This window comes from Rhipicephalus microplus, chromosome 8 (assembly GCF_043290135.1).
Source record: "Rhipicephalus microplus isolate Deutch F79 chromosome 8, USDA_Rmic, whole genome shotgun sequence".
In the NCBI taxonomy this organism is placed as follows: Eukaryota; Metazoa; Arthropoda; class Arachnida; order Ixodida; family Ixodidae; genus Rhipicephalus; species Rhipicephalus microplus.
In genome coordinates, this window is record NC_134707.1 from 91,620,028 (window position 1) to 91,644,169 (window position 24,142).

Genomic DNA, 24,142 nt, shown 5'->3' on the forward strand with positions numbered 1-24,142 from the left:
CACACTAAACATCGCTGTTCCTGCCATCGTATCGCAGCACTTCCGGTATCACGTCGCCCCTGTAGATCCCACTCAGTGAAGTTTTGACAGCATCATGTATAGTTTCGCTACGCGACGTTTTATTGGCGTCATCACATCTTTCCACTCGCGTTGACGCCACCAACGCTGACGAGTCATCTATGGCGTACTCTGAATAACATCCAACCAAATGTTTTACCCCGATTACTGGCCTCGTAGGCAACACGAGGCACACAGCAAGGTGCGTTGCCGAGTGAGTTGGCGTATGTCTACACACGAAGGTCTCGCGCAAAAAACGACGAGGCACCAGAAAGTAAACACATAATAGAACGCTCACTACCAACTGATTTAATTGCGAAAGAACTGTACAAAAAATGGAGATCATACATCAAAACCGTGGTTGCGCACATCACAAAGCTGTTCATATAACATATTATAACATACTATGGTAATTGTAACTGTAAATCGCACTCCCACAAACGCGCTGATGTCTGGCTATAGCGAGAACTACGCCCTTCAATTTATTATAAAATGCCTTTAACAGTTCACGAGCGGCCGTTTCCCTTCTGCATTCTAGGACGTTCAATTTATCAAACAAAGGCACACATTCGCACACCACGCAGTGCACAGAAAGATGCGCGCCCTTATCGTTCATGAGCGTAAACTCATGCTCCCGGGCCCACTAGTTGTGACATCAGCCACGTTTCCCGATGCATGATTAGCCATAGCTTAATGGCAATTCGTAATTTATTCATACGTGGAGTTTAACGTCCCGAAACCACCACATGAATATGAGAGACACCGTAGTGGAGGGCTCCAGAAGTTTTGACCACATGGGGTTCTTTAACCTGCACCCAAATCTGAACACACGGGCCTACAACATTTCAGCCTCCATCGCAAATGCAGCCGCCACAGCCGGGATTCCATCCCGTGACATGCGGGTCAGCAACCGAGTACCTTAGCCACTAGACCACCACAGCGGGGCAATAGCAATTTATAAACTATACCCCTACCACACAGTAAACTTTCAGCAGCTTGGTGATGTGCGCAGCCGCGGTTGTGACGTATGCTGATCTGTGCTTTTTCTACAAATATTTCGAAATAAAATTAGGTGGTGGTGAGCGTTCTATCTTTTCTGTTATTTCTTGTGCCTCGTCTTTTTGCGCTCGACCCCTATGTTTAAACAATTGGTGCCTCATAATAATTTGTGGTTCAAGTGGCTGTCATTATGGCGTCCCCTGAATAACCTAATGACCTAAATTTAGACATTAAAACCTGAAGAAGTAACTGAACACACCATGTACACTCGCTGGTCTAATTCATACCATTATTTATTTGAGAAACAATTACGCAAAAATACATACAAAATTGCCTATCTATATGACAATCGAATGAATTCGCATATTCGATTTCTCATTTTCAATATTTTATTATTGAATGGCAGCTATCGCAAAAACTAAAGGCAATCACAAATTACCAGTGCACTTCAACTTTGAGCTTCCCAAACCGGAATAAAAGTGCAACAACACACATATCAATGTGTAATAACATAGCTCGCTAATCCTACTGTGTTTGCAAGTAATCACGCGGAGTAATCGTATTTCGTAATGCCGACAAATTTTTTGGTTCGAAAAAAATAGGTGAAATGCTCCTCTCAGGAGGACCGACAGGAACTTCACGAAGATGATGAATCCTTCGAGTCATGCGTCGTGCAATGGCCTTCAGTTGTTTGAGTAGGTCCTCTATTGCTTAAAGTGCGTGGTGCCTCTTTTGTTTCATATATTTAGGTAAATGAGCAATTTTTAGGCTGTAATTTACTGGCCGATAACCTTAATATTTATATGATTCTGAGCTTTTCAGAAACAAGTGTTCATATTAATTACACGTTTCTCCTTACAACACGTCACTGCGCAGTCGTGGCGAAAAGTGAAGGAAAAGCAGGAGCAGGTGAGTTAATGTTAGTAGGCAACGACTATCAATTTCAAGAAACAAAGAAAACCTGGTGTCAAAAAAAAAACTGAAGGTTAGGCAGTGACGTGTTGACCATGGCTGGAACACGCAACTACGTCAGATAGGCACAACGTAAATCAGTTTCATTGAGCTGAGTTTGTAGTAATTTCTCTCTAGTTAACAGCGCTCGCATTTTTCACGTGCTCACACTCTCATTCATTTTTCAACTCATTAACCAAGCTTAGAACGGGCACATAAAAGACTTTAAGAGTCGTGGCAATAAAGAAGGCGCACAGCTGATACAGAGAGAGTCGTCTGAATGGTCTGAATGTAAGAAGACATTGTCGAAATTTTATCCTCCCTAAACAAATGACACCATCGGTACATATGCCTTAGAAGTGTTTGCGGCTGGCGCGGTGCCTTGTCAGCACACACGAGCCTGACATCTGTTTCATCTGCCATTGGGATGGATCATACATCAACCAAGTGCACCAAACGTAGCTGAAACATTTATTCGTTTATAACAAAGATGTTGCGACAGAGCTTTGCCATGTGTTTATATACAAAAGCATCACAAGCGTGAATCGGTGAGCTCAATATCACTGCCAAAAGACAAAATACAGATGGATATTAAGAGTATCTGAAGCGTTGGGAGGAGCCTATCGAGCCTATCAATACTTCGTAACTATTTAGAGCTGGACAACTAATTCTTAAGCACCACGCCCTATGTGCGAAAATCAGACGGGTCGAATAGCCCGGGAAAATTACTGCACTTGGATGAATCTGTTATGTACTTAGTTTTACTAACGCTTGTTTTGGTCCGAGTTGGATTATAATCATAGATGTACTTTTACAGCGCGAACACAGACACACTGCAACAAAAGAGACAACACACACACACATTCCGCAATGTTTCACTAGTATTGTGGTTGTATTTTTCGAGTTCGCGCTCCCGAGCGACTCGAGTGAGGACGCTTTTCCAGACTAGGAGTGAAGGTACTCACTTCCGTTAAACAGGACTTCCCGGGCTGGTGCGTGCTGAGTAGTTTGTCTATTCGATACCTAGTCTACCTTTTTTTATTCAACTTAGTTGAGTGTTAAAGGGGGGCTGAAATGGTTCTTGAAGTTCTGCCAGCGTTTAGACTAGAACATCACCCAAACCATTTTTGCCACAATTTTAGTGACACGCCCTGTATCACGGCCGCTACGGATGATTTTATCTATATCGACCTTCTCCCTCCTGCCTTGTGCCCTCAACTCATGAGACACTCTGGTATCGCTGTCGATCGCAGAAATCTCATGAGCACACTCGACTATTCGAGTTTCACCCATTCATGACTACCGAGATTACGCTTCGACAGGGTGCGTGCATCTGGAAAGCTATAGCCCTGCAGCGCACGCACCGCCTGGCTACAGAGACGAACATCGTGGAGTGGTTGATATCCACACCTACAGGTGCAGCCACACTATGAGCCGATCTCACGCACATTCTACTTCCAATCAAATCAGCAGGCTGGGTTACGTAACGCTTCGAATAGATGGCGTACTGCGAATGGGTGGTTGTAAACGCGTTTGGCTGAGCTGCAGTGATCTACACTAAATCCCAGTTTTAAAGCGTTGTAATAAAGTGCAGTTTACACCACGATCTTGAATAAGTCTGTAAATTACTGTTAAAACTTGGTGGTACCGGTGCAATGGGTTTTTACGAAATTGCCAAATCCTTTGCAGTGCTCCTTTATGTTTGTCCGTCACATTTCAGCCTTGCGTGACAAGGCGTAGGGTGCTTCCCGCACAACGGGCAGGTGAATAAAAATTGCGCCATACGACCTGCTTCAGTGCAGCAGTTGAAGCTAGAGATGAAATAGAAAAATAAAGTTGGCGTAGTACTCGGACTAATATTTCATTCACTGCCATATGACTACGCAATGAAAGGCAATTACAAAAACAAATTCAGAAGCAAACGCATAGAGATAGCTGATGCAAAAGTAACAGGTGTTATGCAGAATATTACAGATGAAATCAATATCGAAGGGAGACTTTAGTCTGGTACTGTCTTGGTGGCGCTAAAGAATATCATAAATACAGAGCCAGCTTATGCACTCGTATCAAACAGTTCGTCAGGTTTGGCCTGTGCTGGTGGCAGGTTGTCTCTTTGTTTACGTCACATTCTTGACTTCGATATGATGATTACTACAACACAATTAAAACAATACAATTAGCGTCCTCTACACTGTCATTATATAGTTATTTCTAGTTTCTTGCTAGTGTAGTATCAAGCGAAGAAATTAGCCCCACGGTTTCTGTTATTTAGATCATTCACAGCGCAGGTCTCGCGCTGGCAGTTATGGTGGAATCAGGTAATTAGCAAGAGCTTAGATCAGCTGTCCCCTCTGTAAAAGCTCAAGTGCCACGGGATGCCAGCTGGTTAGAAAGAGTGTTCGCCACTCGCCGTCATGGCTCAAAGTAATGCCAACCAACACTTCTAGGCTAGCGTGCAAATAAATACCCGATAAAGTGGACGATAGGATTACGGCCGCCGTATCTCGATAGGTGGATCACCTGGTGCGTTATTCGAAAGTTACAAGTTGGGTACCAGCGGGTGTCAGCTTGCCTTTTCTCCACAGTACTTTCTCTAAATTTATATCATAATCAGTACTATGCATCCGAAAAAGTACAGTTAACGTACCGTATACCAGGGGTAGGCAGTAATATTTGGAAAAGTATTCACGAATATGAATATTAGAATACATGTGCTGAAAGACTGCAATGCAGATACGAACTACTTTTATTTTTGACATAAAGGAATATTTTAGGGATTTATTTGTAAAACCCAAAGAAAGTATTGCGGAATAGAGATGAAATTCAGGTAGAAATACTGGAATAGGTTTTATTACGAGGAAGTTGATAGTCCGAAGAAACATTCCTAAGTGCAAAATAAAATTGCAGATAACGTAGCAGTGCCTTGTAACAAGCAAGTAAATCGAATTGCTCGAATCACTGACGCCAGCGAATTCAGAGTAAGCACGCATTTATATTACACAGATGTGCCTAGCTAAGGAGGTTCCGTTAAGTGAACGCGCAAAGCAACAGCTTCTCAATGCCTTTGCTAGACAGTGTTGGTTTAGCTTCACCACAAAACTTTCAAGCTCCCCATATGGCTGCCACCTTCTCAGCACCCCAAAAACAAAGTATTGTTACAAGAAGGAGACCGACTCCGAGTGGTAGTCACCGATGTATTTACAGCCGGTTAAGTGAGCAGCGCCAGCCACACAGATTAGCTCGCGCCAGTCTATCTGCTTTGTCTTCTTCAACTCCATGCACTGGCACGTAGCATGACCCCTGGTGGCGGAGGCACCGTCCCGGTGCTTTAAATGTCGTTAGCTGACGTATTCTTGTAGGGCTTGATCCGCGAGACGTGTACAATATTACTGGGCCGCATAGCAGATGATGATGGATAGATGGGGCTGATCTCGTAGGTGACACGTGTTACTTGACGCGATATACGGTAGGGTCCCGTGTAATGAGACAGACGTTTTTCTGATAGGCCTAGTCGACGATGAGGAAACCAGAGTAAAACAAGGGTACCTGGAGCGAAATGTACGTCTCTATGTTCCGCATCATACTGACGGCATTGGTTGGTTTGCGACGCCATCAGCCGAGTGCGAGCGAGCTGATGGGCATGATCGGCTCGCGCAATCGCGTTGCGGGCATACTCGCTGGTGGACGAGGTGTGAGCTGAGATGACTGTGTCCAGTGGTAACGTCGGCTCTCTTCCGTACAATAAGTAGAACAGCGAACAGCCCGCTGTGTCATGACGGGATGAATTATACGCGAAAGTTGCGTAGGGTAAGGCAAGGTCCCGGTCTCGGTGGTCGCGCGACACGTACAAAGCGAGCATATTTGTTAAAATGCGGTTAAATCGTCCCGTGAGGCCGTTTGTTTGAGGGTGGTAAGCGGTTGTCAGTGTGTCTTGCGTGGAACAAGAACGCAGAATGTCGGCGATGACTTGGAATAAAAATGTACAGCCACGGTCTGTGAGAAGCTGTCTCGGAGCACCGTGCATCAATATAACGTCTCGTAACAAGAAGTCTGAGACATCGGTTGCACAGCTGGTTGGTAGAGCTCGCGTAATACGTAGTGTGTAGCATAGTCTGTAATAACGGCTATACATTTGTTTCCTAATGTTGATGTGGGAAAAGGACCAAGCAGGTCTAACCCAACGCGGTAAAATGGTTCTGAGGGTATGTCAATTGGTTGAAGATGGCCAGCGGGTAGCAGCGTTGGCATAGGTCACACGTGACGACGTATCGGCGTACCGAGCGAGCAAGGCCTGGCCTGAAGCAACGGCGCCGGACGCGCTCGTACGTGCGGGATAAGCCAAGGTGTCCAGCCGTGGGAGCGTCGTGAAGTTCGGTGAGAACACAGCGGCACAAATGCTTAGGCACAACAATAAGAAGGTCGGGGCCGTCTGGTCGGAAATTACGACGGTATAGCACACCATTGTGAATGAAAAAGTAGCGGACGGAAGCACCATTTGGAAAGGATTCCATACGGCTGATGATGTCAAGCAGCACTGGATTACGCTTCTGTTCTTCCCCAATATTAAGGAAGTCGGATACTGACAAGATAGAGTTCTCCATGGGCTCGTCATTGTCCTCAAGATCGTCGCCAGGGTACCGAGAGAGGCAATCGGCATCATGGTGTAGGCGGCCAGATTTGTAGACCACCGAATAGGAAAACTCTTGCAGGCGCAAAGCCCAGCGACCAAGGCGGCCTGATGGATCTTTCAGAAAGTTGAGCTAGCAGAGCGCGTGGTGGTCGGTAACTACCGAAAATGGGCGGCCTTATAGATAAGGTCACAATTTCGCCACCGCCCATACAAGAGCCAAGCACTCACGCTCTGTAATGGAATAGTTACGTTCAGAAGCAGATAGAAGGCGGCTGGCATACGCATTTAAGCAATCATGGCCATGTTTTTTCTGAGCCAGCACTGCACCAATGCCATGTCTACTTGCATCTGTACAGATTTCCGTAGGGGCAGCAGGGTTGAAGCGTGCCAGAATTGGAGGAGTAGTGAGAAAAGCGACGAGAGTCGAGAACGCAGAAGGCTCTTCTGAGCCCCATGAAAACGGGACTTCTTTATTGAGGAGCTGCGTAAGCGGCCTCGCTATGTGCGCAAAATTTTTCACGAAGCGTCGGAAGTAGGAGCATAGTCGGATAAAGCTGTGTACATCCTTCGCAGATCGTGGTACAGGAAAGTTTTTGACGGCGCTGATTTTTGCTGGGTCTGATTGGTTGGCATCTACTAAACGGCCAAGTACTATGATTTGATGACGTCCAAAGTGACATTTGGACGAGTTAAGCTGCAGGCCAGTGTGACGGAAGGTTCCTAAGATGGCTGAGAGGTGCTCTATATGAGTTTAAAATAATGGTGAAATGAAGATGACGTCGTCCAAGTAGCACAAACAGGTGGACCATTTGAATTCTCTGAGCAGGGAGTCCATCATACGTTCGAAGGTGGCTGGAGCGTTACAAAGGCCGCAGGGCATGACCTTAAACTGATATAGGCCATCTGGGGTGATAAATGCCATCTTTTCACGATCCATTTCATCTACCTCTAATTGCCAGTAGCCGGAACGAAGGTTTATGGGGGAAAAATAGTAGGACTCTTAGAGGCAATCAAGCGCACCATCTATTCGTTGCAGAGGGTAGACGTCTTTTTTTTGGTAATTTTGTTGAGGTGTCGATAATCAACTTAGAAACGCCATGCACCGTATTTCTTGCAGACGAGCACTACAGCAGAAGCCCAAGGAGTGCAGAATGGCTCAATAATGTCCTTGGCGAGCATTTTGTCCACCTCACTTTGGATAATGTGACGCTCGGCCGCCGACACCCGATTTGGACGCCTATGAATAGGATGCTCATTACCAGTGTTTATGCGATGAGTAATACCAGTAGCTTTCCCCAACGGACGGCCGCTAAGGTCAAAAACGTCGATGTAGGACAGCAGAACCCGGTGGAGCTCATCTGTCTGCTGCGGCGTTAAGTTGGAAGCGATCATCGACGTATTAGCGCTGTCGGGGCAAATGGCACATTGATGTTGAGCGTGGGGGTCAGCAGGATTGGCCATCGCGAAAACATATACCACGTTGTCTTCTAAGGTGCAGAGCAACGCCAAAGAGATCCCTTGTGGCAGAACCAAGGAGGATATAAAAAAATTGCTAGAGTGGAAATGATTGCGCAGAAGTGAAGCCGTTCCTCTGGCAAGATGGCGGTTGTGACGGCAGTCTTTTTCGGGGCATAATAAAGTATCACCGTTCAGCGAATAAAAACGAAGCGTTTCCCTCGCACGCCCAACGAGTTTAATGTGGGAACTTTTTCGGGTCACATAGTGCTCCAAGTACGTTTTACAGTTCCTAGTTTTCCTTAGTGAGCCTGCAATCAGAGGCAAAGTTCTTTGAAGATTCAGCTACCCATAATCATTTCTGCGTGTTATTTCGTCGGGAACAACTTTCTTTTAAAATAGAGCTAACGTAGCATTTACATAAAATATCAAAGCCACTTGATCTATAAGTGGGCACAATCAGAAAAGAACATGTTTCCGCCATCTTGGCAGTGGCAAAATGTGGCTTCACTTCTGCTGGCAAGGCATTGCGGGAGCTTCCACTCCAGCAATTTTTATTTAATCCTGCTTGGGCAGAACTTGAGGTGTCAAGCTAAAATTGACAACTGGGAGGCGCGTAGAATTTCCTGCGACGGACAGAATGATGTGCGGTAATGTAACACCGCGGTTTATGAGGACATCGGTGATAGGGGTCGGAACATAGTCACCGTCGGGAACTGGTAGTATTGAGACGAGCTCTATGTAGGTCAGTGTCTGTGGAGGGAGGCGCGCGTGTTCCGTTGTGCAGAGGCAGCTTGGTCGTTGTGCAAGAGGTTCTGTTTCGGGCAAGTGTACACGGAGCGTACTGGTCGAACAGTCTATGAGGGCAGAATGCGCGGACAGGAAGTCGTGGCCTAAGATTACGTCGTAGGGGCAATTATCAAGGACGGTGAAGAGAACAACTGTGTGTCGATCCGCAATGCTCACACGAGTGGAGCAAATTCCAACAATAGATGCTATTCCACCATCCGCAACACGGACGAACTGAGTGGTCGCAGGTATGAGAACCTTCTTCAGCTTGCGGCGAAAATCACTTGTCATCGCGGACAGTTGAGCGCCGGTGTCGACAAGAGCAATGACATGTACGCCATCTACTTGTACGTCTATAAGGTTTGGTTTTGTCGGTATCATCAAGAGAGGATTTTCGGTCATGGATGAATGGATGGATGGATATGACTATACCCTTTAGATCGGGCGGTGGCTAGCACCACCAAGCCGTAATACCTAATGAACAAAAACTATATTTATTTATTTTTCCTTAAAAAGTAAATTTGAGGATTCGTACTTTGCAGTGAAGAGTTTAATTTTCACTCGTGCCTTGACTTTAGCCACCAATGAGATAACCTCCGTCTAGTTAAGTCTACCCGCTTAAAGTTTATTTTGCCCTCCCGGTCCCTAAACCCCAGTGCTTTGAAAAACTCGGCGCCATCATCATGAACTATAGGGTGAAGCCCTTAACAGAACATTATCCAGTGTTCGGCAGTTTCTTCTTCCTCTCCACACGCACTGCATACTGTGTCTACCCCTTCGTATTTGGCTCGATATGTCTTGGTTCGCAGTACTCCCGTCGTGGCCTCAAACAGTAAAGAACTACCCCGAGTATTATCATAGATCCTTTCCTTGGCAATTTCCTGCTTAAAAGTTCGATAGATCTCTAGTGCGGACTTCTTATTCATGCCCATGCTCCACATGTGAGTCTCCGTTTCCTTCACTTTCTTCTTAACCGATAAATCTTTTTGGTTTGGCCACCTGCTCTTTTCTAAGTATTTACCAGTCAATTTCCTGGTTCGCTTCCTCCATTTTCTATCGACATTCTTCATGTACAAGTACCTGAAAACCTTCCTAGCCCAACGCTCCTCCCCCATTTATCTCAATCGCTTCTCAAATTTTATCTTGCTGCTAGCTTCCCTGCCCTCAAATGATGTCCATCCCTTATCACCTTGTACTCCCTGATTTGGTGTATTCCCGTGAGCTCCTAAAGCAAGCCTACCTATTCCACGTTGCTTAATTTCTAATCTTGCTTGAACTTCTGATCTCATGCACAAGACCGCATTGCCGAACGTCAGCCCAGGAACCATGACCCCCTTCCATATTCCTCTCACAACATCATACCTATTGTAATTACACAGTGCCCTATTTTTCATGACTGCTGCATTCCTGTTACCTTTAGTCGTCACGTATATTTCGTGTTCCCTCAGATACTAGGTCCCATCGCTTATCCATACGCCCAGATATTTGTATTTATCTGTTACCTCTAGCGTGACCTCCTGTATTCTAAGCTTACTACCTTCGTTGTCATTCAAAATCATGACTGCTGATTTTTCCTTACTGAATCTAAAATCTAACCTATCTCCCTCATTACCGCAGATGTCCATCAATCTCTGCAAATCTTCCTTGTTGTTGGTCATTAGCACTATATCATTTGCGTACATTAATGCTGGTAGTGCCTGATCAATAAGTTTTTCTTGTTTGACTAAAGAGAGGTTGAAGCCCAGTCCACTTCCCTCTAATTTTGCCTCTAATCCTTGTAGGTAAATCATGAATAATAAGGGTGACAAGGGGCACCCCTGCCTAAGCCCCCGTTTTACCTCTGCAGGCTTGGATACCTGTTTTTCCCACTTTATAACTACCTTTTTACCTTTATAGATACCCTTTAAAAGATTAGTGACTACATGTTTCACGCCTAGTGTTTCTAGTATTCCCCACAATTCCTCTTGAACCACTCTATCGTACGCTCCCTTGATATCCAAAAATGCTAGCCACAGGGGCCTGTGATCCTTTTCTGCTATTTCGATGCAATGCCTCAGTGAAAACAGATTGTCTTCCAACCTCCCGTGTTTCCGAAACCCATTCTGCAGTTCCCCCAGCACCCCCTCAGCCTCTATCCACGCCTGCAGTCTTTGCTTTATAATTTGCATCGCCAGCCTGTAGACCACTGATGTCACTGTTATAGGACGGTAATTGTTTATGTCAGCTTTGTATTCCTTTCCTTTATAGATCATGCTCATTCTGCTAAGTTTCCATTCATCGGGAACTTCACCATCGATTATTATTGTGCTCACTGCCCCTCTCAAAGCCTGCTTAGACTTCGGACCTAATGTCTTTATTAGCCTGATTGGAATGCCATCTGGGCCTGTTGACGTACTACTAGGAACCCTTTTCTCAGCCCTTTCTCACTCTTGTTGTAAAAATGGAGCCATTGCACAACTTGATTCGTCCTCAGTCCGTCCGAGCGATGCACCGCCACCTCCGGGGGCTGCAACACTTAGTTTTTCTTTGGGGAACCTCGTTGGAAGGTGGTCGGCGGGGCTGTGGAGAACGAGACTGGCGATGTTGGGGGGATGGAGAGCGAGAGTAGCGGTGTTCAGAAGCAGGTTCCTGGGCAAAATGGTCGCGGCTGGTCTCATGGCGATAGGCAGGACGTGCATAGAAGGGGCGAGAGGACGGTTGTGCAGGAGGACCCCAGCGACTTCTGCAATGGCGAGAAATGTGCCCGATTCCGTGAAACGAGAAGCAGATCAGTTTGTCATACGGACAGATTACGGAACGTTGAGGGATAGCCGGTCGGGAAGGAAGGTGCAGGCGTGTATTAGGCCTGGTAGTCGGTGCGGGGAGGCGGTGAGATAGAGTAAATTCCCAAGCTGGCGATTTCCTGCCGGACGACTGCTTGAATGAGAGGCAACGAGATTGGAGGAGACGGGTCAGGGGACGTTGGTCCCACCTTGGCTGGAGCAGCCGCTTCAAGTTCCCACCTGACGATTCACGTCAAGTTGTCATAGGTGTATGGTGGATGATATGAGGATACGAGACACGAGGACGTCGCAGTGGTGTTCGGAAGGCGCTGGAACTGATGGGAGATGCGTCTGCTTTTAGCTTGCTGGAACCGGTGGCATTTTTGAATGATTGCATCAACAGATGAGACATTCTTGAATACCAACAAGTTCAAGGCATCGTCGGCAATACCCTTTAGGATATGCGGCACTTTTTCAGGTTCGGACATGCTTTCGTCAGCTTGACGGCATAGTGAGAGGACATCCTGAATATAACCGACGTAGGGCTCCGTGGAAGATTGTGCGCAAGCCAACAACTCAATTTTCTCAGCTTCACGACGGCCAGAGATGTTGCCAAAAAGTTCACGGATCTTTTCCTTGAAGCTGTCCCAGCTTGTCATGTCATGCTCGTGGTTGTAAAACCAAACACGAGGCGTTCCGTCGATATAAAAGATGACGTTTGCGAGCATAAGAGTGGGATCCCACCTGTAAGTGGCGCTGACGCGTACCTAGAGGCGTGGCCACTGGTCGACATCGGAACCCTCGCTGACCGAGAACACGCCGGCGTCTTTGAGCACGGGAAGCGTCACGGAAGTTGTTGCGGGGGCTGGGTTGACAGGCCGGGCAGAAGGGTGGGCGACCGGAGAAGATGGAGCCGAGTCTTGAGTGGTCATGTAAGCCGCGAGGGAGCGTCCGCTTCGGAGTTCCCTGGCGAGGACGGGGATCGCACAACTCCACCAATTATGTTACGAGAGGAGACCAACTCCAAGGGGTAGACACCGATGTATTTGCAGCCGGTTAAGTGAGCTAGGCCAGCCACGCAAATTAGCTCGTGCCAGTCTATCTGCTTTGTCTTCTTCAACTACATGCAATGGCACGTAGCAATATGATGTGCTTCACCAGCCCTCAATTATAGCGACGTTGTCATCAAGGCTGGTATTACTGTCTCAGCGTTTATACCATCAGCTTCTTGGGACGCTTTAGTACATTGGTCAATCTGTGCAAGGGGAGCACCATTCGCTATACCCTTCCTGTGTCGAAGAGTGGTGGTTCACATTTGCTTAGCTTACCACAGAAAATCACCCCTTTTCGCTTTGCATACACCTGTTATCATTTTACAAAAAAAGCGACAAGTTACCAGCATCCAACACAAACATATGATATATTCAATTCATTGTAATAGTTGATTGAGTGATATGTGGGGTGTAACGTCCCGAAATCACCATGTGATTATGATATACGCCGTAGTGTAGGGCTCCGAAAATTTAGACCACCTGGGGTTCTTTAACGTGCGCCAAGAGCTGAGCACACGGGCCTACAACATTTCAGCCTCCATCGGAAATGCAGCCGCTGCAGCCGGGATTCAATCCCGCGACCTGTGGGTCTTCAGCCGAGTGCCTTATCCACTAGACCACCACAGCGGGGCTCATTGTAAGAGTATTTCACAACTATAATTCAAACACAATTTTCAAGTGCTTGTCGATACGGAAATACAGATACTGAAGGCATCTCGAAGATAGGTTCCGATGGTCCTGCTGTGCCAGATCTGACCCATCTCGACATATAGCTACATACGCACCACCTCGCCGAAGTGATGCTTTCTAATCGCGATACTGCCCAGCGGTACCAGATATCGTCATTGTCTTGATTCTGTTGATTTTCTTTAGGCTACTACTGTTTTTGTTTAGTTTGACGCTTAAAACTTTGTAGAATCAAATAATGGCAGCTAGTTAGTCTACCAAACTTCCTAAATAATTGTACCATGCAATAAGAAGCCACATTCTAAAGGCTCACAATTTCGCCTTGTAGATGCTCTGAAAAGCAAAGAGCTCTGGGTGAAGAATCCTTCTGTTACAAAGAACATCATAACCTGTTACAAGGAGTTCATGCACGTATGCAACTGTAATGGGCACCCAACATGGTACTCCGCCAATCAATGCGAACAAGACGAAGTACGTAGGCGTCATGCGCCTAATTGCTGAATAAGAGTGACATGTTTCCCCCTGCCACAAAGTTTTTTGGCACTCAAATAAATCTTCTTACATTGCTACAATGATAAATTGCTTTCTATAGACATAGATCAACAGAGAAGTAGAAGTCATCATCGAACACTGAATGTGGCTGCACTATGTAAACTCTTGTTGTTAGATGCGAGCTAAAGCACTGCATGGGCTTGGGCATACTCAAAAATCCGGGCACCAGCCGGGCAAGCTTGTTTCAAAGTAGGTCCAGCACTGTGAATAAAACTGCGGGCTTAAAGTCGTGCTCGGGTTCGATAGTCCGGGCTCAGGTTGGGCCGGGCCTGGATTTTGCATTATTCTGAAAGGCCTATAAATTGAAACACTCAAGTGGTTGCCACTGATAGCGTATTCTGAGAACTTGTGTGTCATTCAATTCGCCTTTACTAGTTCAAAGACAGAGGAGAAAATAATGCGAAAGTTTCAGCGCGCAAGACGTAAAGGCTTTTGAACTGTATTTCTAGTTTTTTAGAGACATTCACTATACAAAATTTTATGAAACTTGGTCTTCATGTCGTGGCTTCCTCAAAGATCAATGTAATTAATTTTTACCGGTTAGGTACCGCGTATGCACTAGGGTGAAAATATAGGATGGCGTCTGTTGCATGAATTTTATGGTGGCGTTGCCCCTTGCATTTAGCTGTTGCGCACTTTCTCACTTACCAAAAGTCCTGATATGACCAGCCTGTGATCTCAGAACTTTATATCAGTTTTGAAGAAAATTTTTTCTTTCTGTGCGTTTGACTTTATCACACATATATTTCTTATTTTATCAAAAAAAGCTTTATGTGTCACTTTATTGGATAATTTTAGGGGCTGAATTTCATTTGAAGCCTGCGTACGCTTTCTTGTTTATCTTAAACGAATGAAGAGAGAGAGAGAGATAAAGGAGGAATAAATGAGGAAGGACAGGGAGGTTAGAGAGAGATAAAGAGAGATAAAGATGCAAGGAAAGGCAGGGAGGTTAAATTCGTGACGCTTAAACGAATGAAATAAAAGCAAAATGACTAGACCCTTTAATTTGTACATTCTTGCTATTTTCTTTTCTGTTGGCACTCACCAATATTTTATGTCAAAGGTAGTATTCATAATTCACAATAATAGGAGTCATATAAATATTATTTCCAACTTGTCATCGCGAGAATATTCACACAGCTCGGAAGCGAAGACAAGTTTTTTGAAATTTTCAGCCCTGTACTAAACTGAAGTTACTGTGTGGAGATTTTAACATCAAATTACTGTAAGGACACACTCATTTTACGTGGCTCAGTCAAGACACCAGTCTGTCATGGAATGGGAGTTAGACAGTCACAGACTGTTTTGTGTACCCACATTGTAAACATCTGAGCTGTCATGTTGTTCCGCTATAGTGGGGTTTTCAAGCTCACTTCACCCTACAAGTCATGTTCTTAAAAATTTACTCGACCGAAATACATCACTAAAGACAATATAAGCCAGTCGGTGTAGTCAAAATTTGTTGAAACAGATGTGGGCTAAAACTAATGATGTTTATGATGATTGGTGCTTTGTGGCGCAAGGGCCATTTGATGGCCAAAGAGCACCAGTTCATGGGACAAGAGATGTGGACAGTGATTGGGATTAGCGGCTGTAAAATGGCCTTAAAATTCCCCGCGCTAAGGCGGGTAAAAACATAGAAGTAATAAAGTCATGACCATGCCATGAAAAGTGTGTGGTGTTAATGGATGACGAAAGCTTGTGATAATAAAAACCATGGTGAACATGTTTGGCATTAGCACAAGTGCCTTGATCCTTCACACCCTTGCGTCCAAGGGCCATGAGGCTAGTCCTCTATTGAGTGCAGCCACCGCAGCGGACACCTCTCTGGAGAGGTCGTGCTACGGAATGCCCGGGTATATCACATGAAAGGTGCGGAGTTCTCTCAAAAAAGCGAACAACAATATATGTGTGAAAAGTGGTTCTCTACCGACGAACATTGCAGGATGCAGTGGTATCTGTAGTCGGTAGGTTAATGGAAACTGCTGTGTTCTCAGCGTGTCTAATTCTTTACACTGGAAAAAATGTGAAGTACGGTGAGTACTTCTCCACATCTGTCACACAAAAATGGGTTGCCATTAAACAAAAGAAATGAATGTGTAGTGTATGTATGTCCTGTTCTTAACCTTGTAAAAATTACTTCTATGTGGCGTGATTTTGATACTGTCGGCCAATGACGAAGTTGCAGCTTGACGACATGCACTTTATCACTCGTGCGCGTGTCCCACGTGCTCTACCAGTAACCCCTGAGCTTGTGTTTTAGAAAAGGTTTTAAGTCGAGTGCAGGCATCTGTATCGATATATTGGTAGCGTTTTTGTTAGAGGATTGAGCTAGCTGGTACACCAGAACGTTGCCTTGTATTTTGCGGTGTCCTGACAGCCAGCAGACTACAACATGCTGCTTGGATGAGTAAACTGTGCATAGGAGCGAATAAAGAGAGACAAAGACAGGGTTTTTGGGCTTTTTAAGAGTTTTGAGAGCTCTTACTACACTACTCGTATACAAGCTATTTACAAAGGTAATTGCTAACAGAGTAAAGAAAACATTAGAAGTCAATCAACCAAAGGAACGAGCAGGATTTCGAACAGGCTACTCAACAACTGACCACATTCATACTATCAATCAGGTAATACAGAAATGCTCAGAGTATAACCAACCACTATACATAGCCTTCATAGATTACGAGAAGGCGTTTGATTCAGTAGAAATATCAGCCGTCATGGAGACACTGCGGAATCAGGGCGTAGATGAAGTATATATAAACATTCTGGAAGAAATATACAGGGGATCAACTGCTACCATAGTGCTTCATAAAGAAAGCAACAGAATGCCAACCAAGAAGGGTGTAAGGCAGGGGGACACAATCTCCTCAATGCTATTTACCGCTTGCTTACAGGACGTTTTCAGAAGCCTAGAATGGGAACAGTTAGGAATAAGAGTTAATGGAGAATACCTTAGCAACCTGCGCTTCGCCGATGACATTGCATTGCTGAGTAACTCATGGGACGAATTGCAACTCATGATTACGGAGTTAGACAAGGAGAGCAGAAAGGTGGGTCTTAAAATTAATCAGCAGAAAACAAAAGTAATCTACAACAACCTCGGAAAGGAGCAGCACTTCGAGATAGGTAATAGTGCACTTGAAATTGTAAAAGACTATGTCTACTTAGGGCAGGTAATAACCGCAGAGCCTAACCACGAGATTGAAGTAACTAGAAGAATAAGAATGGGGTGGAGTACATTTGGCAAGCACTCTCAAATTATGACAGATAGATTGCCACTATCCCTCAAGAGGAAGGTATGTAACAGCTGTATCTTGCCGGTACTTAGCTACGGAGCAGCAACCTGGAGACTTACAAAGAGGGTTCAGCTTAAATTGAGGACGACGCAGCGAGCAATGGAAAGAAAAATGGTAGGTGTAACCTTAAGAGACAAGAAGAGAGCAGAGTGGATTAGGTGACACACGGGGGTTAAGGATATCATAGTTGAAATAACGAAGAGGAAATGGACATGGGCCGGGCATGTAGCGCGTAGACAGGATAACCGCTGGTCATTAAGGGTAACTAACTGGATTCCCAGAGAAGAGAAGCGGGTTAGGGGGAGACAGAAGGTTAGGTGGGCAGACGAGATTAAGAAGTTTGCGGGTATAAATTGCCAGCAGCAAGCACAGGACTGGGTTAACTGGCGGAACATGGGAGAAGTCTTTGTCCTGCAGTGGACGTATTTAGGCTGATGATGATGATGATGATGATTATGACTACGCTTATAAATCTGTGTATAATATAGCCCACTGTAGACTTGTTTGTTCAATGTGTTTAAAAGCAGCAAGTATTGCATAAGCTTCGCCGGTGAAAATGCTTGTGTCAGCGTGCAGAATGCCGGCTCGTACGCAGCCGTCGGCCCATCAGCGTGCAGATGGGCAGATGGCTGCATACAACACAGAAGTGTTGAACTTTAAGGCATCCGTAAAGAAGTCGGGACGAGTGTAGTTCTGTTGTAGTTCTAGGAAGTGTGTCTGAATGTGTGCAATTGGCGCGTGCTTCGTAACCTCCAAGAAAGACACGTCGCAATCTATCGCCTGCCACTGCCACGGTGGCTAGCATACTGCGGCAGCCATCAAATGGCGTTCAAGTGGCACACTGGTTTTATTCGCTAGGCAACCCACACGGAATGAGTAGGGCTGTCTCAAAGAAGGCCGTTTCTCAAACACAACATGGTTTGACATGTCAATAATTGTGGAATGTGAAAATTGTTCCTTGTTTCAACTCACTTTGAGATAATATTTTAAAGAGATATAGCATCTTTACAGGTGGAGCATCCATTCGTTTGATTCCACGAACAGGCTCTTCACGGGGCTAGTGTGAAAAGCACCTGTAGCGAGGTGGATGCCTAGATGATGAACAGGGTGAAGAACCTACAACCTAAACGAGCTATAGTATAAAACTGTTCCCAGCCGGCTCTGTTGATGAGCCATTTGGGAACCCATGGTGGACACTCAGTTGCTGCAGTTGGGCTGCAGGGGCCACAACCACCGGCTCGCCATGTGGGGCCAAAGGAGGGAAAAGGGCTGGTGCGGCGGTGCCCCTGACTCGCCGAATCAGCTTATGTAGGTCCACAGAATGTTGATACTCCTCGCCATGCTTCCTTAAATGAAATATTCTTCTTCACCTTCAAAGTAATTATTTATTTTTCTTTCTTCCAGTATGCACAGGAGCTCGAATATGCGCCATGGTTTCCTTCGCAGTTTACACAGTGGGGCGGTTGTTTGCAGTTCTCAGACACGTGGCCCAGGACTCAAGGTTGTGCGCAAGTCTGGCCACCACGTCAGCTTTGAGAGCCAGGTTCATACCTCTGGTATTGGAAGCAAGGACGAGGGTTTGGTAATAATGATCTGAAAGAGCTCTTCGTGTACCCTGTTTGAAAGGTTTCTCGCAGTTTACTGGAAGCAAACGTGAGTATTAGGTGTTTCGTTGGTGTTTTCTTGATATTCTTTCTTATGATAATCCTCTGTACATTAGTCTCATTTTAGCTCTCCCACCCCTCCAAAATTTCAGTTTCGATCTGGTCAAGTAAGTCTGCATCAGATACCCCTCCGGGAGTTGTGTTCATTGATCTGTGTGGTGTTATGGTGATCGGCACGTCACCGAAAAATGAGAGGCCATCAAGCTTTTCAAATTGTTCTCTGTCACGATCTTCGAGGAGGAGGTCTCCGTTAGCCATTTTGGTTACCTTGTATCCAGCCCCGAGAGTTTTGGTAAGGCACCTGGCAACTACGAAAGGAGATACTGTCCTGGCTTGCTTTCCAATTTTCTCACAGTGAATGACGTGGAAGTCAAGAACTGTTTCTCTTGGCTTGTTGAAAACGTTTATGTCATCGGTGCGTACCTGGTTCATGCCGGTACGATCGGTAAGTGGGGGTAATGCTCTATGCATGCCAGTCTTATATTTATTCAGCAGCGTTGGTAGCCACCCACCACGGAGGCTAACAAGGAGACACTGCAAGTTTTCAGATGCTGAAAGCTTGCAGACGTCAGCCGTACAACACTGCCATAACCCAACGCGCCTAGACTAAGGGAGGCTATTTGCACAGGGTTGACCCTTACCACCAGAAAAATTCGAAGTAAGCAGGAACAGAAGTAGACAGGGCAGACTAAAAGTAAGAGATAAAAACGAAGTTGTAGGGAAGAGAGATAGGAAAAGGCGACTGCCGATTTCACTGGGTGGTTCAGCCTAGGGGTGCCTTCTACATGGAGGCGGGGCCAAATAAGTGTGTTGCCTCTGACGGGGGGGGGGGGGGATTAAAGGTCCGATCACCCGGCGTCGACTCAACCCGCAGGATCCACTTTTCCCCCGACATGGCTGAGCCGCGCACGGCTAGGCGTGGGAGAGGTCTATGCCCCCCGTGAGCTTGGGTCCGTATTGCTACGCATCAAACGCCTGCTTGCGCAGACGCCCCTGCAGGGGAGCTAAAGCTGTCACTTTAAGGAAGATGTTTCCCATATGTAATATATGGGTCATACCTGAAGGGTACTTGGTAGCGACACGATAATAAATTGCGTTTTAACTTCAGAATGAATAAACTCTGGATGCTTATTGTGAAATTGTATGACATTTGGTGCTCTGATTGCGTAATAATACATGGTGGCCTCAGGTTCTCGTTTCACGAGGTAAAGCTCACACCTTGAGGGAATCTTCAATGAAATCACTCACACGGGCGTCTTTCAGCTAAATCATTCGCACGGGTGACGCCGGCTCGAAACACATGTTCGCTAGGTGAATGTGTGCTTTGAGCCGGCGTAAGTGTGGACGATCACAGTAGTGAATTAGCAGAAAGGAAAAAAAAAAGACGTATTTCCAGAAAATGGATTATAAATAGGCGAAGCGCACAGTCCATTACCCACATCGACCCACATAGGGAACACGGTTCAAACGCTTCTCTACATTTCCTCTAGGTGGTTCAAGGTGGGTAATTCGTAACGTTTTAGGGGTAGCAGTAGCCACGCGCAACGTTTCGGTGTTTTTCAGCCGCTTCTAACCCTCCGGCCGCTTCCGGGTTGGCATGTCTACGCTGCCGTGCTGTTGCAGCTTCGCGAGCACTCAACTCCACGTCATTTGGCCAGTGCTGCCATTTCGCTGCAGCATCCAATTCTAGAACAGTTAATTGGGTTTTCCGTATTACCGTGCGGCAGCTGATCTCTAAGCCATCATCTACGCATGCCGTTTCGTCGCGTTGTTTTCATTGCCTTCGCTGTAGACGCGAATAAAATCGTGCGCCGGGAGGGAGCAATACTGCACTGCCTCTAGCAGTCTCCACTCAAACCAAGAGCACGCGCCGCGAGAGAGGACTTCGTTGAATTTGCTGTCGAAGAGAGAGATCACGCACCGGGCGTGAGCTCGAACCATGGCGCCTCTGTCCGGTGCTCTAAGTACTATGTCAAGCGATGGTGCGATAAGGCTCAACTTTCAGGACCTTCGCCCCCGAAATTGGCCTCGTACCTGTGTGCTTCGCCAAAAATATCATTCATAGACGATAGGACTTTGACTTGCGGCACTGCGTGCGATATCGATGCCTTCTAGAAATAGTGTTGTAAAAACAGGAGCCTGTGCAGAACCCAAGCCACTGGCTAGTGGCAGCGCCATGTCGTCGCAGAGCGCTTTTTCGTCCATACCACCGCATTTTCAGCGCAGCGTAAGAAACACTAGGTTCTTGAATATTACGCATTTATGTATTTTCAAATAAAAGAACACACCACCTCATACTGAGGTATTCATGTTGCACCTCCAATACGCGTAATATTTGTTTTTTATCGACAATGCTCACAAATAAGAACACAGCCACGACATGTAGAATACAGGGCATTGATTGAGTGCCTTAACGTTCAACGGGGGCCTTAATGGTGTGACAGACAGACAGACAGACAGACAGACAGACAGACAGACAGACCAAAATTTCTATCAATCAAGTTATCCAAGAAAGACGTTTTTTATATTATATAGAATTTGCGTTTCACAGCGCACATACTTGTAATAGTTTAGATAAGTCGCTACAGATTTATGTGGCAGTGACGCAATAATAAATATTGACCCCATTACTTCTATGTTGGCTAAAAGCAAACGAAGTATCGGGTACGTACCTCACGCTCGCTTCTTTTACGAGGCTTGCACAGCGAAGAAATATCACGGGTCTGGCACGGCTGTGCCGTGGCGTGCAAGTTGACGGTGAACGGCCCTCGCTCCTTTTTTTTTATTCGCACTGGACTTTCAAAAGACCACCTATTCTACTACACTCTAACGAAGCCACTAATAACATTTGGCTGCAGGAACTTGTGGGGTGTGCAAGTGACAGCCACAATAAACTCTGTGTGATTATCTGTGCAGCGCCATTGTTTTGTTCGCCGAACCACTCCGCAACAAACGCAATTCGCTGCAACCATTGCATTCATTTCAACCACTGTCCAGGCCATGAAGCCGAAGTATTGGTCTTTGATGGGTCGCATTTATTTTGATCTGGCTTAACGCGATTGCAAGTCTTAACTACTTTTACCCTCTTAGGAGCCTTGCGAAATTGTTGTGGTGATTTACGCTATTTTCGGTTCCCATAAATTCACAAGCTTCTAATGCTTGGCTGTAGTATTAGCATGGTGTACTACAGGAAAAAATTTCGTAGGCTGTCTTCACATGTGCATAGGTTTTTCAGTAGAATGTTTTCGACGCTTTGCTTTTTGCGCACGTGTTTATTTCAATTGTTCCACGCTAAGTAACCATCGCTCATGCAACCAACTTGGTTAAGAATTCACCGCAACACAGTTGGCGTACAGGCAACGTTCACAAACAAGACCGACTATGCCGTTGTGTCGAAGATCTACTCTATATTTTATTTTCATAGCCTACGTGAATAAATTTGGTACTCCCTCACTCACCCTACGTAGAAGGGTAAAATAACGTGAATATGCGCAAGTGCCGAAACAATAGTCATAACATGCTTATTTGACTGATCAATGCCATTATAAAAATGTCTTTTGAAAGCAAAACCGTGCTCAAGTGATTGACTCATGCTGAAACACAGCATTGAATGTACGTGGAGAGTAAGTTAAAATATTGATTTTAAAATTGTTGATTGGTATAGGAAATTTGCCTGCACCCCTAAATTGAAAGAAAACATGTATAAAATCAGTATTGATTTACAGTTATAAGAAATTAAAATGTACGTTGAAAATACGCTGCAGATCAACTGAAATTTTGTTGAAGATGTACTTGACGAGAAGAGAAAACCTGCTTCTGATTTTCAATGAAGATCTATCGAGGTGCCCATTCTTACTTTTTATCGTAAAAATTCAGAATGCCAAACTATAGTGTCATTGACATGGCTTAAAATCTACACAAAAGAGTCATTGACTTATAGATGAAACTGAGACAATAACGGGAACTTTTCTGGTTGGGGTTAACGGCCAAAGGCTAATGCACACACATACGTACTGCAGGCCTAGACAAGTCACCATTGATTTTCATGTCTACAACGTATGCCTACAATTACAATTGAACAGAAGAATCCATTGCTGAAGGGTTCCTCCTTGTCTTGCTTCATAAAATAGTATTGACAACAACAGACAGTAATGCTGGTTACCGTATGGACAAGGATTCACGTAGTAGTGACTATGTGATTGTGAAAAAAGTGAACTTGATAGAAAGATACCTTGCCATAAATACTCAATTATACAAAACGTGTACATTGCGGCAGTCATTATGAACAGGTGTGATGCCACGGGACAGCGAAGTAGGACAGATCCTTCACATCACCATAGGAAGCTATTCCTTCCTTCAATAAGAGCCATCGACCCAGCTTACTGGTGTGCGTATGCTGCAAACCAAGGAAACCCGCCATAATGCAAATGGGGTACAGAGTAGCTCAAAATTAGAAAAAAAAAGACCACAGAAAAGAAGCAGAATTTGAACTGCGACCTCGGTCCACGCTGACTCAGAAGTAGATAGAGGCTCCGCAAGCGCACATTCTTTACCGCTTGATGCTCTGTGTGGGGGTGGAGGGGGGCGGTGCCACTGCGTGAAAACTATGAAGTGAAGTACTAATCATGACACTCAAGAGGGCCGATAAGAAGCCCAATAATGACGAGGTAGTCGAAGCGCTTTGATATGAGTGAAGCAACGTTTACCGCTCTGGTATCAAGGGGCGCCCCAAACGCACTCACACGTTTTGCCGTTCGCGTCATTCTAGCATGGCACAGCTCGATATTAGAGCACAACAGTTTTCATATGCACATCACCTCAGCTGAGCGCCATGTCACTTGTTTTGAAAATTGGGGACTCTTAAGCTTCATCTTTAAAAGTTGAACTCGATAGCGATATTTCGTTCTTAGCACGCACTTCAAATCTTAGTGTAGTTAGTGTACGAAATGTGTATGAAATCTTTTCGAAGTTTCTTCGCACCCATTACCTCACTTTAAGAGTGCAGTAACCTGTGTACCCTTTGTAGTGGGTGACTGGCTCTAAACATTGAAGTAATTATGATAATTCCTTGTCCTGACTCCTAATGAAATCGTACGCTTCTACCACACATTATTGAAGCAATATATCGTGTTGTATTGTGACACATGCAAACAGCACGGGTGTGTTAATGCAAAAAATTACTTTCACTACTTTTCAACCAGATAAATTTTTTTAATGTATTAACAAACAGAGGTGTGACTGTGTG

General features: G+C 45.4%; 1 protein-coding gene across 2 annotated transcripts in view; it reads left to right on the top strand.

Moving 5' to 3' along the window:
• LOC119185125 (uncharacterized) overlaps window positions 1–13,914 on the top strand; it is a 41,921-nt gene extending 28,007 nt beyond the window's left edge. For both annotated transcript variants that reach the window (XR_005111487.2, XM_075872317.1), the window contains one exon: window positions 13,711–13,914. Coding sequence is in view for 1 of the 2 variants with exons in the window: in XM_075872317.1 (XP_075728432.1) it covers window positions 13,711–13,883 (173 nt within the window). In the remaining variant the exon portion in view is untranslated. The remainder of the gene's footprint in view (window positions 1–13,710) is intronic.
• The last annotated feature ends 10,228 nt before the right edge of the window (window positions 13,915–24,142 follow it).